At 50.2% G+C, this 18,182-nt stretch overlaps 1 protein-coding gene across 1 annotated transcript in view; it reads left to right on the top strand.

Moving 5' to 3' along the window:
• Positions 1 to 2,115: 2,115 nt before the first annotated feature.
• SGIP1 (SH3GL interacting endocytic adaptor 1) overlaps positions 2,116 to 18,182 on the top strand; it is a 41,070-nt gene continuing 25,003 nt past the window's right edge. Inside the window, exons 1-7 of the mRNA XM_071749900.1 lie at positions 2,116 to 2,485; positions 10,748 to 10,811; positions 13,097 to 13,121; positions 14,580 to 14,642; positions 15,919 to 15,975; positions 16,436 to 16,490; positions 17,185 to 17,360. Of these exons, the coding sequence (XP_071606001.1) occupies positions 2,476 to 2,485; positions 10,748 to 10,811; positions 13,097 to 13,121; positions 14,580 to 14,642; positions 15,919 to 15,975; positions 16,436 to 16,490; positions 17,185 to 17,360 (450 nt within the window). The 5' untranslated portion in view covers positions 2,116 to 2,475. The remainder of the gene's footprint in view (positions 2,486 to 10,747; positions 10,812 to 13,096; positions 13,122 to 14,579; positions 14,643 to 15,918; positions 15,976 to 16,435; positions 16,491 to 17,184; positions 17,361 to 18,182) is intronic.

Below are 18,182 nucleotides of genomic sequence, written 5' to 3'. Positions count from 1 at the left end.
AAAATTGGCTCCCAGCACCTTGGGGAGCAGCAGGGTGGGGGGGGCCTTAGGGCCAGGGGGTCATTTCTGCCCTCAAGATGAGTTTTGGTCTTCCCAGGTGGTAGGAATTTATTTTTTTTTCCCCCTATTCTTTGAAATTAATTTTTTTTTCCAAAAGGATTTGACCTCTTCAAATTATTGTCTTCAATTATTTCATCATTTGAAGCCAAAATTCTAGAGAAAATGATAATAATTAATTATTTCAACCCAAGCTGTGTCAGGGTTAGGGGTGAGCCAGGGGGAGGAGGTTTCTTGGGAGGGGTCTGGAATTTAGCCCTGGGATGGAGAAATTGGGTGAAGAAAGAAAGAAATCTTCTTTCCAGAATAATTGGGATTTTTTTGGTGTGTCTGGGAGGGGTCTGGACACCCAGGAGGGTTCTCAGCACCGGGGATCTGTGGGGTCCAAACCCTCCCAGGTGCTGGGCTTTGGGCTTCACTTGGAATAGGGAAAAAATAATTATGATTTTTAATGGGAAAAGTTGGGTTATTCAATGGGAAAATGAGGATTTCCCCTCCCCATTATGAAAGAAAAGGATTCTTGTTTGTTTTTTAATGGGGAAAAGAGGATTTTGTGAATGGGAAAAATTATGACTTTTTTTTTAATGGGGGAATAATAGGATAATCTTTTTAATGGGGACAGATTTTTTTTTTTTTTTTTCTAATCGGGGAAAAAGGATAATTTTTTAATGGGAGAAAAATGAGGATATTTTAAATGTGAAAAAAAGAATATTTTTAAGAGGACGGAAAGGGAGAAATGAGGACTTTTTTAATGGAGAAAAATCGTGATTTTTAAATGTGGAAAATGTATAATTTTTTAATGGGAGAAAATTGATTTTTTAATGTGGGGAAAAGGTAAATTTTAGTGGGGGAAAAGGGTATTTTTTAACAAGGAGAAATAGGGATTTTATTCTTTTTTTAATGGGGAAAAACGAACTTGTTTTTTAATGGGGAAAGACTTTTTTTTTTTAATGGGTGAACCCAAAATTTTTTAATTGGGGGGGAAAATGGGGATTATTTTTAATTGGAAAAAGGGATTTTTTTTAATGGAGACATAGGGGAAAATATAAATATCTTTTAATGTGGGAAAAAAAAGGATAATTATTTTTTTTAACAAAAATGGGGATCAATTTTTAACAGGGGAAAATGGGATTTTTTTTTTTTTTTTAATGGGTAAAAATTAGTTTGTGGGTTGGTTGGTTTTGGTTTTTTGTGTTTTTTTTAAGGGGAAAAATCAGCTTATTTATGTTGAATGGGATACAAAAAAATTCGAGTTATTGGCAGACCTGCTGGAGCTCTGTGTGCCCGGGGTGGGGTCAGCTCTTTGGGTGCTGTCCCCATGGGCTGGGGGCACAGATTTAGATTATAAAAAAAAATAAAAATATATATTTTTTCTATGACCTAGATATAAAAATCACCCCAAAACAGCTGAGAGTGGTGAATGGAGGCGATGCCAACGCCAGGTCCGGGCTGGCAGGGCTGGGGTGATGGCAGAGGGGGGGTCCCCAGCCTGGGGCTCAGCATCCCCCCCCCCTCTCCCTTTTTCCTTTTCTTCCCCCGTCCTCTTTTTGTTCCCAGCGATGCTTCAGCTGCTTCTTGAGGCGCGATGAATCCCCCGGCTCTCTGGGAAGGGACAATTTCCCCCTCATCAACCTTCGGGGCTAATTACGGGCGCGTGACGTCAGCCCCAGGGATTTGGCCCCAGAATGGCCGCGGGAGAAGCCACGGGTGGAGGAGGAGGGGGGGGGGGGGAAATCCGTGGCTGTGCCCACCGCCTCATCCCGAATGGATTTATTTATCTCCTTGCTTTATATCCCTATTTTCCCAGCTGCTTTCCCCCCTCTGCCAGCGCCCGGTAATTAATCCGAGCCCCCCAGGAGGGATGAGAGGGGAAGTGCGTCACGGGGGGGGGGGATGGAGATGGGAGATGCTGGGTGGGGGGGTGGTGGTGGTGGTTGTGGGGAAATATTGGGGTTTGGGGAAAATATCAGGTGTTTAAAAAATCAAGGGAAATAGGTTGGGGTGTTCCCGGGGGGGGTTGCGGGGGGGGGGGGGATGTGCGGGGAGGCAGCGCGCATGTGAGGAGGTGCGGGGTGGGAGGGAGGCTGAGCCGCTGCCTCCTCCCTTCCTCCAGCATCCTCCGGGGAGCCGGGATGCTGCTGCGCCTGCATCACCTCCATGGCCTGCCTTTAGCATCCCTGCACTTGGAGCTCAGCCTTATTTTGCTTTTTTTTAATTTTTTTTTTTTTTTTTTCTTTTTTTCCCCGGTAGTTTAAACCGGCCCGAGATGGGAGGCGTTTGAGCTGAAGCGGCTGCTGCCCGGGGATTGTTATTCTCCTGGATTTATTTTTTTTTTTTTTATATATATATATATATATTTATTACATTTTTTTTTTCCCCTTTGGCTCCTTGGAAATTGAGGAATGCAATTCTGCCACCATGATGGAAGGTAGGTGATGAGCCTCACGGAGTTCAAAAAGCAACCGAGGAGGAGGAGGAGGAGGAGGATGGAAGGAGGGGAAAAGCAGGAGGATGCTCCCAGCCTGGGAATCCTTTATTTTTATTTATATTTTTTTAATTAAAAAAAAAAAAACAAAAAAAACAAACCAACCCAAAAAACAACCCTCCCTTCCTTCCTAATCCCCTCCCCGGAGCCGAAAGCCCCTTCTGGTGATAGAACCTCAGCCCCAGCAGATGATTTGCAGTCCCTGCCCCCCCGGCTCGGCAGGTCTGGGGGGGATGGAAGCGCCCGGCTCAGCGGCAGAACCGCGGGTTCCTCCGCCCGGATCCGGGTCGGCTGCCGGGTGCTGCCATCCCCCGGGGTTATTTCCTCCTCTGCTCGGGAAAAGGCACCGAGGATGAATTTTTCAAGTGTCATCCGCAGGCACGGGCTGGAGGGGGGGTGGTGAATGGATTCCGGGCTTTCTGGATCGGCACCGAGTGGGAAATGAGGAGATTGGGAATTGCGGGAGATTTCCGGGGTGGGTCGGGAGGTGCGAGCTGTGGGGAGGAGGAGAGGGGTTGTTGGAGGGAATAAAAAAATAAAAATAAAATCAAAATAAAAAGGGAGCTGTGGGCTGCAGGCAGAAGGGACTTGAGGCAGCGTTGGGAGCCTGAGCGTCTGCTCCGGTGTGGGAAAAGCCCCTGGGCATTTCTTACATTTTCAGCCACCTCGTTTGTCTCAGCCGTATGTAAAGCATTTTTTTTTTCCCCCCCCCAATGCCTTCTGGAGTAACACGGAGGGAAAGGAGGAGTTATTTTAATTTTTTTTTTTTTTTTTTCTCTAATTTATTATGTTGATTTTTTTTTTTCCTAAGCAGAATAGATACCTCGGGGCCAGCAGGATGGAAATCCTGTGTCTTCCTGAGGGCCCTTTAGCTCGGCCCTCCCTGGGATGACAGGCAGAAACTGCCCATCTCCCTGGGAATCCTGGTTCCTCACCCTGGCCACCACAACCCAGGAAGGCTCCCTGGAAGCCCAGCTTTTTGTAGGGACTTTAAATATTTCCCTAATCCTGGGAGTTTGGGTGCTGGGGTTGCTGCCAGCTCGGGTTTTGGTGCCTGGGTGTGATGGGCAAGGAGGGTTTTGGGTCTTTGCTGTCAGGAGATGCCTTCAACACCTTCTGGAAGGTTGAGCAAGGCCCCAGACAAAGAGATTTTTAATTTCTGGGATATGGGATCCAACCCATCCACACATGGAAAGGTGGGGAACAGGTTCACAGCCTGCACCAAAGCAGGGAATTTTTAGGAAGACCTCGTGTTTGGGGAGGGATTTCCATGGATTCAGTGGAGTTGGGCTGTGGGCCCTCTTGGTTTGGGCTATTGAGCTCATCCTGTGGTTGGTCGTTGGGGGGATCTCTGGAGGTGGTTTATTTGGTGGCTTTTTTGGTTTATTTGGTGGCTTTTTTGGTTTATTTGGTGGCTTTTTTGGTTTATTTTCCTGGAGGATTTTTGCCTTGCTTTGGATTTACTGTGGTGTGAGATCCTGGGCCACTTTGGCCCTGGTTGCAGTGATGTCCCGTGCCCCCCACACCAGGGTTGGGCACTGACAGAGGTGGAATTCCTTGTCATTAAATACCCTTGCATTTAAAAAAAAAAAAAGAAAATAAAAATACAGGCCCTAAAAAGTTTCACCCCCCATCTGTGACTTCACTTCTTGTGTTGTTCCCCAACCACCTGCCCTGCATGGGAACCTAGGATGGAAGTGAAAAAAACCCCAAAAAACAGCTTTAGAAGAAATAATTCCTGCTTGGGGTGGGTTTTGAAGAAGCTGGAAATTTGCTTTATATGTGGAAGAGTGAAAGTTTTGTGGCCACCACCCTACTGGAGCTCTGGCACCTTGCAGAGGTGCTCCATTTCCAGAAGGGAATTTTTTTCCAGATGAATTTGAGCTGGAGCTTTTGAAACCTGCACGGAATACCCACGGTTCCCTGCAGCAAACCTGGTGGAGGATTTTCAGGATTATTGGAATTATTTAAGTCACACATCTCACCCCCAGGCTGCAGGCTGAGGGTGCTGGAGCTCGAGGAGCTGGGCACCTTTGGGTGCTGAGCATGGGGATGCCTGGCTTGGTTGATGGGTTTGGATCCTCTTCTTTGGAAACAAGAGGATTTGGCTCCTTGGGAATGATGCAGGATGTGGGACTTGTGCTGGTTTGTTCTGAGGCCAGCATGGGGTGGATGTGTTCTTGTTCTTCTTGGAGGTGAGGAGAAACAGGGCAGGTGTTTCACCACATACTGAAAAATCACATTGAGATCTGAAAAAAAAAAAAAACCAAAATTGTGGGCACAGGAAGGCAGATCTTGCTGGGAGGAGAAGCCAAGGTGTGCCCCATGGTGTCCCAACCACCAGCAGTGGATGGATGGTCCTTCCCTTCCCCTTCATGGCAGGATGGGCATGGTGCTCACCAACCCTCTTGGAGGAGGCTTTGCAGTGCTTGGCCTTGCTCAGGCAGCTGGAAAGGTTTTGGGGATAGGAAATAACACCCCCCCCCCAGCTTTGAATTGACCAAAAATAACCTGTAGCAAAACTGCACTCTGTGTCAGAGCTAGACCTGGGTCCCTCCACGGGCTGGGGAGATGTTTAGAGATGTTCTGTTTGGTTATAAACCAAGTGCTCCAAGGAGTTCTGGCTGTGTTCTTCAGGTGAACATCTGTGCATAACAACAAGTTTATCTCTTTTATTTTATTTATTTTTTTTTTAAAATCCATCTGTCCCATCTCCAATGTGCAGAAGGTAATTTCTAGTGATGAGTGGAGTCTGGGAATCTCTGCTGCACCCTCCAGCAGGAGCTCTGTGGTGCTCAGAAGGATGGGAGAGCCCTGGGGGTTTCTCCTCCTTCTGCAGGAGATGGCACCTGAGTTTTTCTCAGAGCTGCCAGGGGGGAGTCTTCCCAGAATGGGAATTTCTCTGGAATTCTTTTCACCAGGATTTTTCTGCACCTGTTTCTGGGGAATTTGGTCCCTCTGGGAACATCCCTGGGTGAGAGGTGGCATCCAAGCTGGAAGAAACTTTCTTGCATCATCTTTTAGTGGTTGTTGTCTCCAGGCCTTGTGTTTGAGCAGGGAGTACTGGGACCAGGGGCATTTGGTGGCACATAAATGCCACCAATCTTCTGGGCTAATTAAGGAAGGAAAAGAACCCACAGCCTTTTAAATTGTGTTTTAGTTGGTCTTGTTTCAGTGAAGGGTGTGTAGACACGTGCTTGGTGCTGGTTGTGCCACTTGGTGAGAAACATCTGGGTTTTTGTTGAGAAATTCAGCAGGCTTGGGCCACTCAGGATCAATTCAGGCGTGGATGGCAAAACCATCCCAAAAAATACATGGGGACCACAACATGAAACCAAGACCTGGGGTTTCCAGGATGCTGGTTGAGCAGGAAGCCTTGGCTGAGCTTGCAGGACACCCAAACTGGTTTAGGTTGGGAGGGATGTTAAAGATCTATCCATTTCCAACCCCCTGCCATGGTCAGGGACACCTCCCCCAGCCCAGGGTGCTCCAAGCCCCATCCAACCTTCAACACTGCCAGGGATGGGGCAGCCACAGCTTCTGGGGGCAACCTGGGCACCCAGGGGCTCAGCACCCTCCCAGCACAGAATTTCTCCCTCCCTTCTCCCCTCTTGCAGCTGCAAACCCTTCCCCCTTATCCCATCCCTCCAGGCCCTTGTCCCAAGTCCCTCCCCAGCTTTCCTGGAGCCCCTTCAGGCACTGGAAGGTGCTCTAAGGTCTCCCCATGGGAGTTTCTGGGGGCAACCAGGGGCTCAGCACCTTCAGGCTCCAATGGGCTCTGGGATGTAGGAGCTGCAGTGAAATTCAGACAGGCGGTTGCTTTTTGGGTAGAAAGGATAAAAAATGTGGGAAATCTCAACCAGCAGGGCTGCAAAATGCCTCCTTGGAGCGAGCCCTGGTTGGGAATGTGACTTTGGACACCTTGGTCTGGTGTCCAAATGCAGTGCTTGGGATTTCTCTGCCAAGACAGGAACGTTCTACATGATTCATTTGCCTTATTCATACTTTGAAGACACTTCAGGAGAAAAAAAAAAAAAAGGTTAAATTGGGTCTCTGTTCTTCTTGAGCATTCATCACGGGGTCTGCAGCAGTTCCAGGTGGAAACCTGGGGTTGTGGGGGAGCTCATCCTTCCTCATCCCACCCTTGGAGAAGACCCCCTGACCATAGTGTGGCTTTCTTTGCACTTTAACTATGTCTTTTAAGATTTATTGAGGGGAAAAAAAAATTCTTTTAAAATTCTCCACCTACGTGTTGGAGGGATTTAAAGCACCCACTTGAGATCAATGGTGCTGTGTGGGATCTCAAGGGGAGGTTTGGGATGGCTTGAGCCCAGGAGAACTGGAGGAGCAGGGATGCCCTGGGCAGGTTTGGGTTCAGAACCACTTCAGGGTCCTGCAGGACTTCAGACATCCCACAAATACTTTGTGTTTTTAAAGCTGGGTCTGTCTAAACCATTCAAGATGCACCTTGGTGTTAGAGGGAATTAATAATAAATGGGTGTCGGGTTTTGAAGCCTGTGCACAGGTGTCAGGGGGGGTTTGGTTGTTTTGTGCCCTCCTGCAGCCACCACCACCTCCAGCAAAGAGCCCATGGCTGAAAAATCAACTTGGATGAGTTGTTTTTCTGATGGCTTTAGTCAGCTTTTGGTTTTCATTGGCTGAAAATAAAAACCTGGGCATTATGAGACAGTTAAAAAAGAAATCGGAATTAAATTTAATTGTTGGTAAATATGCCTGAGAATCATCTGGAGCACCTTTAGGTCCCTCTAAGGGGGCCTTCCAAAGGAGAACTTCATTTTTGGTGCAGTTTAGCAGGGGTTTGGCAAAAGGAACCTGGACAAGTGAGGAAGAAGAAGGGTCCTTGGCTGCCTCCTGGGCCCTCGGGCTCCTCCATGGGAGGCAGAAGCTCTGTTGGGTTTGTTGGGTTGGCTCTGCCTGGGAGTGAAACCTTGGAGCAGGTCAGGGCTCCTGCTCTTATTTTTAGATGTGTTCTGGGCACTGCTTTCAGGTGAAGCTGTTGGTCTGACAGCAGCTCCTGGGAGGAGCAGGAGGAACTGGGCAGAAGTATCTCTGGCTATTGGGTTAAACCTTTAACCTATGCAAATGTGAATATTTTGGTTTTTTTTTTTTTTTTGGGGGGGTGACCAAATGGAGGAGAGCAATGGCAGCTTGTCTGGAGGTGTACCTTGTCCCCAGGGCTCCTGTCTTTGTCCCCCAGGATGGCCTCTTCTCCAAGGGGGAGGGTGACAGATATGGGGTGGCCTTGGTGGCTCAGCCATGGGGTGGGTGACTGGAAGTGTCATGGGTGGGCAAGGGTTTGGGTGGGTTTGAAGATGTCCTGATGTTCTCAAGAGCATGGCTGTGAAATTGGTGTGATTTTCATAGCAATTGGTCAAAATAATTGCTGGGAGCTCGTGGTAGGTGTGTGGGGGGGTTGGATTTTGAGGGGATGGATTTTTAAAGCAGGGTGGTGAGGTGGGACCTGCTCTTGGTTGTGGCTTCAGCTCCAACAGCAAAGCCTGGCAAGGGAAAGGAGAGGTTCAGGGGAGCTTAATTTGTGGGTTTAGGGGTGGGAAGTACCAGCACAGGGGCTGCAACGTGGGTGGGGTCCCCGGGATGCTCTGTGGGTAGGAGCTGCTGATGGGATGTGGGAGCAGCATCCTGTGCCCTCCCCAGGATAACCCCAAACCTCTTAAATATAGAAACCTGAGCATCATTTGGGAGGGAGAACCCATCCTGGGCAGCATCTTAAATAGCAGAGCAACCTTGGGAGCAAAGCACCTGGGGTTTCTGTGTGGGTGCCAGCTGAGAATGAAAGCCAGCACTGTGTCCCCAGAGCCAGGGGTTGCAGCCCTCAGCTGGGAAATTGTCCTCCCAGCCCTGGCTCTGCTGCAGAGGAGAAATGACACCGTGTCCTGGGTGCTGTGACGTGTCCTGCTGATGCTGCCCTTTATTTTGGGGACAGCCTCTGGCTGGGTCCCCAGGCTCTGAGGTCTCTGTGTCAGCAGCCACAAACCCCGGGCTGGGCCCTGGGGCTTTCCTGCTGCTCCTCTTTCTCTTTCCAAGCAGCTGGGGCAGGAGCTGCATTTGCAGAAAGGGGCTGCCTGATAATTCAGAAGTTGTTAATTCAGGCAGAGGTGACCACAGCCTGCTCAGAGCTGTCACTGCCTCCTGGCTGAAGCCAGGGCTGAGGTTTTGGATCAGCCAGGGGAGCTCCTGGTGCCTCCCTCCATCTCTCTCCCCCCCCCACCACCACGTTTCCAGCCCTGGGGTAGGTTTTTTTGGCCCTCCAAGTGAAATTTCTGAGAAGGAGCAAACTTCTCAGCATTCATTTTTATTTTTAAAGACCCCCCCCCCCCCCAAACCCACCCAAATACCAAGCCCATAACTTGTTGCTCGTTTTCATTTTCATGCATCTCCTTTGCTGGAAGCCTCAGGCAAGAAGCCAGCAGAGAGCAGCAGAAGGGGCAGTGAGGCCACCAGCCCCTTCTCTATTTTTTGTTCTTGGTTTTTTTTTCATTTTCTAACAGGGAGAAACCATTGTAAGCACCTGTCTGTGGGGCTTTGCTAACCAGAGAATTATTTCCCAACCCCCCACACACTCATAAGTCTTGACTGGGCAGAACAAATCCATCCAGGTAGGCAGCAGGGGCCTTCCAAGCCTTTTAGCTCATTGCCAAAGCTGGTTCCTGAGCTGGGAAAAACGGGGGGATTGGGGATTATTTGTTTTTTAATTATTTTATTTGTGGTCAGACTGGTAAGAGCATCTTCAGTGTGTGTCCCCTGGGTGTTCTGCAGGGCCAGGGAGCTGCAGGAGGAGATGTCCCAAGCAGTGACATTGCTGGCTGATGGTCCCCCCCTTCTCCTCTCCAGAATCATGTCTGCAATTAGACTTGCAAATGAAGGGCCTTGAAATATTAATGACTGTGTTGAGGCAGCATGAGCAGGGCTCAGGAAGCTGCTGAGCAGCTGGTGAGGAGCTTTAATGCCAAGGGGGGTTTAGGGGAAGCATTTGGAGTGTTATGAAGCTGTGTGATGGTTTCACTGTGGGGCTGGAGCAGGGATGAGGCTGATGAGACTTCCCTGCTCCTGTCCTGGCAGTCCTGGCTCTGCAGGGATGTCCTTTGCCATGTCAGACACTCAGCTTGGCACAGGCTGCTGTGGGGTCAGACCAGGAGAATTTCTTCTGGGCTGATGTGCAGGGACTGCTTGAGGTGTTCAGGTGATTTCTTTGGGGATTCTTAAACCCTCAAAAAAAAAAAAATTAAAAAAAATCCATGCAACCAAACCCAACAAACCCCAAACCTACCAGAGATCCTTTCTTTCCCCTCTGTTTTGTCCCCTTCTTCCCCCTCTCCACCAGGACTTTGGTCCTGAGCATCCCATGGGGCAATCTCTTTGTTTATTTTCATGCCTGGGTGGACCAGCAATGAGATGCTGGGAGTTCTTCAGAATAAAATCTGGGAAGCTCCATAGCAGGTGGGGACCCAGGGATCCCCTGTGCTGGGGGGCTCTGGGGTCCCTTCAGGGATTTCTTGATTTCTTCATCCCTGGCCATGCTGTGCTTGCTTTGGGCAGAGGAGAGAAGTGGTGTGAATATTTTTTTTGTTTTCTTTTCTTTTCAGGAGCAACCCCTTCATTTCTCATGGGAAAATGGGGAAGAATTTCTATAGAAAGTCATGTTCAAAGCAGACCAAAGGAACCCAATTTTCCCCAAAAGCATCAGTGGAATGAACTGTGGTGGGGCTCAGAGCTTCTGGGATGAGCATCTCCATCACTTGAGGGCTTTAGTTGAATCCTAAAGAGTATTTTTTAAAAAACTAATCACCTGCATGGTCTACACTGTGATTTTTGGGGGGTTTTTTACCCCAAAGAAGGGTTTCCCCACCCCCATTCAACATTGCAGAGAAGGCTATAATTAAACTTAGAAATATCAGCTGGGGAGGATGCAGCCACAGGGGCTGAGGTCCAGTTAATAAATGGGAAGGGGAGAAATAAAAAGGGTGAGGAAATGTCCTGGGAGTTCTTCTGGGGGCTGCTCGGGTCGAGATCCTCCTTTTTTCTCCTTTTTTTTTTTTTTTTTTTGTCGTTGGTTTGGTTTTTAACCTTACTGCTGCATTACAGCTGCCGAGGGAACACAGGGCCTTCCTGAGAAGTCAAAGATTAATATTTGCCTCCTGCTTTTTCTCTTCTCTCTGTGCCCAGGACTGAAAAAACGTACAAGGAAGGCCTTTGGGATACGCAAGAAAGAAAAGGACACTGATTCCACGTAAGTCAGGGAGCCAGAACCCACAACATCAACATCCCAGGAGCCTGGGGGGGGGTCACAGGCTTTTGTCTCCCTGAAGCTATCTCCCCTCCTTTTATTTTATTTTATTTTTTAATTTTTTTTTTAAATTAAATTCAACTGAAGCAGTGGGTGGAGTGAAGGGCTGGGAGGTTGGGTCAGGCTTGGGCAGTGGAAGCATCTGGCAGGGTTTCTCCCCCTCCCCACATCTGGCAGGGGTTCTCCTCCCCCTCCCCACATCTGGCAGGGGTTCTCCCCTCTCCCCACATCTGGCAGGGGTTCTTCCTCTCTCCACATCTGGCAGGGGTTCTTCCTCTCCCCTCTCCCCACATCTGGCAGGGGTTCTTCCTCTCCCCACATCTGGCAGGGCTTCTCCCCACCTCTGGTGAGGGATGCTGCCCAGGGGTGCTGATTCCAGCCTGGGGAGGGCTCCCAGCTGCCCCAGATGTGGCTTTGGGGGGGATGTCCCAAAGGACCCTTTGCCACCTGTGGACTGGGGTCCAGCCCGGCTCCCGCAGCCTTCCCAGAAGTGCCTCATCTCTGGCACAGCAGAAACCTCCTGAGTTTTGAGTTTTTCTTCCTTTAATTTGTTTTCCTGAGCTCTTTGGTGTCAGGGGGGCTGTTGGTGAGTGCTCTCTTGGGAAGGGACCTATGTGTGTGTGCCCATCCTGAGCCTGGTGGCACTGGCACCAAAAAAAAAAAAAGGCTCCAAGCCCATGGACACCAGGACACAAATCCATGTGCTCCAAGGACATGGAACACATCCCAGAAAGGGGCTGTTCAGCACCCTGCCAGCAGAGAGGGGCTTCCCATGGGGAATGCTGGGTGTCCATCCACCCACCCACCAGAAGGATGGGCAGGAAAGTGATGGAAAATCAAGAGAACAAATTTCATGGTCCTTCCTTGCAGCCAGGGCTGAGGTTTCCCCTCCTTGCCTGTTCCTCCCTGCTGGTGGCAGGGGCAGCTGAGGTGTCCTGGGGTGGTGAGGAGCTGGCAGAGAGGCTGCAATTAGTGAGCAGCAGTGATTAGAGCGGGGTCACGGCACGGTCACCGCCCCGGAGGGATTTGGGTGCCCTCTGAAATCCCCCCTGGGCAGATGGTGTGGGGCTGGGAGGGGGTGGTCACCTCCAGGCCTTGTGGTGGTCACCTCCAAGCATGGCTGGGCCACCCCAAGCCCTGGGCTGGGCGGGGGGTGCATGGGGGGGGTCTCTGGAGATGCCCCTTGGGGTTTGGGGGTGTCTGCTGGACCTCCCCTGCCTGGCTGAGGGTCACCCATCCATGGCAGGGTCACCCATCCTCGGGGAGGGCAGCCAGGAGGGGACATTCCCTGCCTGCTGGGGCAGTGAGGAAGCATTTTCCCAAAGAATTTTGGGGATATTTGTGTGGAGAGGTGAAACACGAGGCCAGGGAGTTGAGCTGGGAGGGAGGTTGGAGCCAGGGGGGGGTCAGGCTCTGCTCCCAAGGAACAAGTGAGGGATTAGACTCAAAGGTCTTAAAGCTCTCTTCCAACCCAACCTGTTCTATTAATTACTGGGGTTCAAAGGTGTTGTTTATTCTCTGTCAAAAGGACAGCAGCTCCCTGCAGGGCTTCTCTGCTGCCCTGAGCCAAACTTGGAGTTGTAGGGAATCTCTGGCAGTGCCTGGGACTCAGGAGCACGTGGGAGGTGGAGGAGCCAGGCAGGTTTTCAGGGACATATTTGTCTTTTCAGTAAATAACTGAGCATCCTCAGCCAGCCTCTCAACGTGGCTGCTGAGCCTGCCCTGCCCGGGGCCAAATCCCATAAGCAGGTGGGGATTAGGAACCTCAGCAGTTTCCAAATCCTTTCCAACAAGAAGTGACCGTGAAAAAACAAATTAAAGATCTCTCCATGACCCTATAGATCAATTTTTATTGTATCCTGTGAGAGGGGTGCACAGGCAGGGCAGGGCAGGGCTGCTGTGTGGGATGGGTGCCAGCCTGGGACCTCCCCCAGGGCAGCGTGAGCACCAATGGGAGAACTTAATTTGCTAAGAAATAGAAATATGAAATGGAAGTTAACAGAAATACACTGAAAATATAAAACTTCTCCCCCAGTAACACGAGAGCAGCAGTGCTGAGCCCCTCGGGTGGCTTTCACCGCCTGCGTAGGGCAGGTGATTGGGTTTTGCTGCCCCTTTCCCAGGGAAAACCATCCCTGCTGGGGGTTTTTTAGGGAAGAAGGATTCTCCCAGGGAGGGAGGGGTGGCCTGGGTGCTCCCCCAGCTGAGTTTCTCTCTCTTCTTTGCAGAGGCTCTCCGGACAGGGACGGCATCGTAAGTATGGCACAGACCCCTCCTGCTCCCCTCCCCTCCTCCTGCAAACCCCCCCAGCAGAGGCTTGGCAACCTTCTCTTCTGTTTAACAGAGAAAATAAAGCAGGTAGCTCCAGCCTGAAATTCATGCCATTATATATTCCAAATTTTCTGCAAAAATTAAAAAAAAAAAAATAACCTGGGTGGCTCTGGGGTCGCGGTGGGCAGAGGGTCCAGGTGTCTGCCAACCCCCTGGGCTCTGCACCCTCCTTCCCACTCCTCCTAATTGGCTTGGGTCAGATTTGCTGGGTGAGGAGTTAAGGGGAAAAAAGCCAGGCCAGCTGTTTCCAAGATCTATTTATATTTTCTATGTTAAACAGAAACCAAGGAGGTACCTGGTTTGGAATTATTGCTGCTTGTTTTTCTGGTGGTTGAGAGAAACCCCCCCTGCTAGACCTGGGTTAGATCTGCCACATCTCCTTTAACCCCTGGGCTTCTAGTTTGCAAAAAAAAGAATAAAAAGTATGTTGGGTTCAGACTGGGACCCTGCTGGTCCTCCTTTCATCAGCACATTCTGTGGGAGAAGCTCACCCTAAAAAATAAACCCAAGATTCCTCCAGGAAGCTGTGCAGGGAGAATGGTGCTGGGGTGACACTTCTGAAGCCAGACAAAAGTGAGGGTGAAAATGTTTTGAGAGAGATGGCTTATAACTGAAATTCTTAATTTTTTCACATCTGACCCAAGATTCTTGGCTTTGGGCTCGTGCTGCATTTCTAAGCCACTTGTTGAAAAAAAAATGGAGATTTTAAAAAAGAGTTTTCAGCTCGGGTAGAGCCTGAGCCCTGGCTCTATTCAGCAGTAGGAAACAGACAAATACAAAGAGCAGCTCAGAGTTGGTCTCTTCACCTGCAGAAAGGTTTTTTCTTGCCATCCCTGCCAGCTGAGCCTGGGTGCCTTCTCCATCCTTCTCCTGTCCTGGATCCAGCTCCTCTTCTGGATTTTTCAGGTGTTGAAGCAGGGCAGGACAGGATCTCCAGTGCTCCAGCGAGCTGGGGGAAGCAGAAATGCAATTTCCCTTTGTTTTGGTTTGTTTGGGTTTTTTTTTTTGGGGGGGCGGGGGAGCTATCATGAAGCCACTGAATGTCTTGGAAGGGAACTGGAGGATTTAAGGTCACTTTTTCCTCCTACAACCTGTTCTCCCCATAATTTTTCCAGCTTCTGGAGTGGCCACATGGCAAATCCTCAGCCTGCTGATTAGAGCCCCAGTAAAAATCCCTGCTTGCTCCCCAAGGAGCCCCAGCTGAGCCCCCTCCTTTTCTTCCAAGGCTGCGTTTGCTAATTCCTCGTCATTTCTCCTTTTTTTTTTTTTTTTTTTTTTTTTTTCCGATTTAAAGAAAAAAAAATATCAGAAATTAAAAACCCACCTGCTCCTTTCACTTTATTTTTTTTTTTTCCCTGCCACTCCCCTGGTCCCTTGCAGCCCCCCAGCCCTCAGCCCCCTGAGCTTCCCGAGGGCACACGGGAAGGAGGCAAAAAGAACTCGGTAAGGATGGAGCTGGGCTGAGGCTGGGGACAGAACCAGCCACTGGTTTGGGGCTGAAATCCAGAATCCAGGGAAAATACCAGCTCAGCTGAGTCAGGTGCAGACGAGTTGAATAGCAGAGAGGTTCAATAGCAGTGCATTGGGCTAATTTAATGGGGTTTTTCCCCCACGTGTTGGGTTCTGGGGCAGGATGGTGGCACGGGGAGGGTGAGGGGACCCATCCAGCCCTGGGAGGGGGCATTGCCCCTTGGCAAGGTGCTGGGGTGGATGTGCCTGGCAGGTCCAGGGAGCTGGGTTGTTTAATTTGTTTGCCAAAAGTTGAGAATCAAGCCTGACTTGGGTCCTGGTGTTGGCCTTGCAGTGATTCCAGCAGGAGCCCTGGGGGGGTTTGGGTGCCTGTAGGTGATGGGTGCCCAAAGCTTCACCCCACACCCATCCCCCTGGGTCAGAAGCAGCAATAACCTCTGTGTGTGTGTTGTCTGTGTGTCGTGACATTGTACTAACACCCTGTCCTCTGGGAAGGGGTCCTGAGGAGGCTCCAGGGATGCTGGGAGGGCTGGAGCAGCTCTGGAGCCAGGGGGAGAGAGTTGGGGGTGTTCAGGCTGGAGAAGAGAAGGATCCCATGGGGAGACCTTAGAGCACCTTCCAGTGCCTGAAGGGGCTCCAGGAAAGCTGGGGAGGGACTTGGGACAAGGGCCTGGAGGGATGGGATGAGGGGGAAGGGTTTCCAGCTGCAAGAGGGGAGATGGGAGGGAGAAATTCTGTGCTGTGAGGGTGCTGAGCCCCTGGGTGCCCAGGTTCCCCCAGAAGCTGTGGCTGCCCCATCCCTGGCAGTGCTGAAGGTTGGATGGGGCTTGGAGCACCCTGGGCTGGGGGAGGTGTCCCTGACCATGGCAGGGGGGGCACTGGGGGGACTTTAAGGTCCCTTCCAACCCAGTCTGGGATTCTATGAAACGCATTTCATGCCTTTTCCTTAAGCTGTGTTCTATGTTCAACCTTAGAGTGTTGGAAAAAAAAAAAAAACCAAAAAAAAGCCACCCAAAACCCAACAAGAAACCTAACCAGCCACCCAAAGAACCTTTCAGAGGTTCCAGGAATGAAGGTTGGGCTGTGTTTGCCATGCTGGTGTGGAGCAGCTCTCTGTAGCTCCTGCACCCAGCCCCCCCAGAGAACCAACCCCTGTCTCCCCCTTATCTGTGTATAAACCCAAAAGTGATGCTGTACTCTCCTGTCCCTGCCCTCAAACGCTGCAATTTGCTTCTCCAATGTGTTGCAGAAGAAAACAAATGGAGCCCCAAATGGATTTTATGCAGAGATCGACTGGGACCGCTACGTAAGTGTCCCCTGGAGCATCCCCTCCCACCCCCTCTGGGATTTCTGCCTCATCCCCAGCCCTTTGTCTCCAGATTCCTATTTTCTGTCTGCACATCAATCAAATTGTATAAACCTGCCCAGAAACTGAGTGCTCCAGAGAGCTGCAGGGCCCTGCAGGATGTTGTGGGTACTTAGAGAAATAGCTCTGCTTGCACCTAAATGGTTGTAATTATTTTTTTTCCTACAAAAAAATTGAACCCTGCAGGTTATTTTTTTTTTTTTCTCCTGTGCATCTTCTCAGATGTAGGGGGGACTTTTGGCAGCCCCAAGGACCACTGGTGGGTTTGGGCATGGGGCTACTCTGGGCATCCCTTTCTGCAGCAGGGAAAAGCTGCTCCAGCTGCCAGGGAGTGGGATCAGCATTCTTCATTCTTTTTTTTCCTTTTTTTGAGATTATTTTTGTTTCTTGCCTTCTTCAGAATTCACCTGAACTGGATGAGGAGGGTTACAGCATCCGACCAGAGGAGCCAGGATATATCCTTTGGTGTTGGCTTTGCCTCTCTAAGATGAGCTGAGGATTGCAGCCAGGCTGGGATTTTAATTTGTTGTTGATGGGTTTTTTTATTAATTACTTAATTAATTTCCCTTTTCCTTTTGATCTGTTACTCCTAAAATTCACTCCCAGGGGAAACTGCCTGAGGTGCTGGGGAAGGTGGAGGTATTCAAAAGCCACGTGGATGTGGCACCTCAGGACAGGACCTTTGGGGGGAATGGGTTTTGTTTTGTTTTGGGTTTTTTTTTTTTTTCTGGGTTGGTGGCTGGACTTGGTGATCTTTGAGGTCTTTTTCCATCCAGGACAATTCTGTGGTGAGTGCCTGCTGTGAGCTGGGGAGGGGTGAACAGGCTGGGAAGCATCCCAGTGGGATGCCCCATGAGGACCAGGTTTGTAGGTGGCAGCAGGTTCTAAGCTTCCTTCTCCAGGCTGGAGGAGGAGGAAAAGAGGAAAAGCAGAATTTCCTCCTCTGTGGCTGCTGAAAAACCTGCTGGTTGGTTTTTGGGTGATGAGCTTGGAGGGGTGAGGCTGGGGAGGATGCTGCTCCTGCCCTGGAGCATTTGGGACGAGACCTCGGGGAACACCAACTTCCCACTTTTCAGGGAGGGTTTCAGGCCTTGAATGCCAAATCCCTGCCCTCACCAGAGCTGGAAACTTTCTTTAACTGTGCTCCACCTACCAAAGGAAAGCACTTCTACTCCTCCAGTGAGTCTGAGGAGGAGGAGGAGGCTCACAAGAAGTTCAACATAAAGATCAAACCCCTGCAGGCCAAGGATGTCCTGAGGAGCGCGGCCACGGTGGACGAGCTGAAGGCCTCCATAGGCAACATTGCACTTTCCCCTTCCCCCGTGGTGAGTCCTCAGGGCTTGTCCCTTCCTCCTGCTGGCAGGAAAGATGCTCCCTGGGCTCATCCTGGTGGGGGAAGGTCCTTGGGTGCCAATGGTTGAGTTGGGTTTTGTGTCTTGGGGTGTAGGTGCTCGCCTACCCAGAGCTGTGACTCAGATATTGCGCCCCAAAATGCCTTCAATATTCCCCCTTTTTTTAATATTTTTTCCTCATAAAATACAGCAGAACGTGCCATTCCTTTGTTTTCCCCTTGTTTTTCGAGGTGGCCACCCCACAGGACACCAGTGGGTTGGGGCTTGCTGTGATTCCAACCCCAGAGGAGGCAGCTTTGGGATTTTGCCCCTTGCTGCTGTGGCTGTTACAGGGACCTGGGGGGTGAATTTGGGGTCCCTGGAATTTCAGGTTTGTCTCCTCCCAGGATAAACACCATCACCCCCTGGTTTTCCTGAGCTTTGCCAAGATTCCTGTCCTCTTGTCCCCATCTGCTCAGCCCCAAGAAGGTTTGGGTTTTGCCTTTCCGTGGGCTTCAGCGTGGGCTAAAAGTGTTTTAGGAGATGAAGCTTTTGCTGCTTTGGAATCAGCTTTTAGCTGAAGTGTGAATGGATCTGAAGTGTGCATGGAGGAGGTAAAAAAAAAAAAATAAGAGGAACTCAAATGACTACATTTTATTTCTTTTTTTCCAACCCAGTGTCACTGATCTTAATGAAAGCTTCTGGGACAAATCAGTGTCCTGGGTCCCTCTGGGTCCCTCTGGCCTGGCTCTGCATTGCCCCAGTGTTGGGTGTTTTTAGGGATGTGCACTCCCCTGGGTGCTTTTTGGGCTGCAC

This window comes from Heliangelus exortis, chromosome 8 (genome assembly GCF_036169615.1).
Source record: "Heliangelus exortis chromosome 8, bHelExo1.hap1, whole genome shotgun sequence".
Lineage (NCBI taxonomy): Eukaryota > Metazoa > Chordata > Aves > Apodiformes > Trochilidae > Heliangelus > Heliangelus exortis.
The sequence above is the reverse complement of the archived record's forward strand: the minus strand, read 5'-3'. Positions and strand labels throughout refer to the sequence as shown.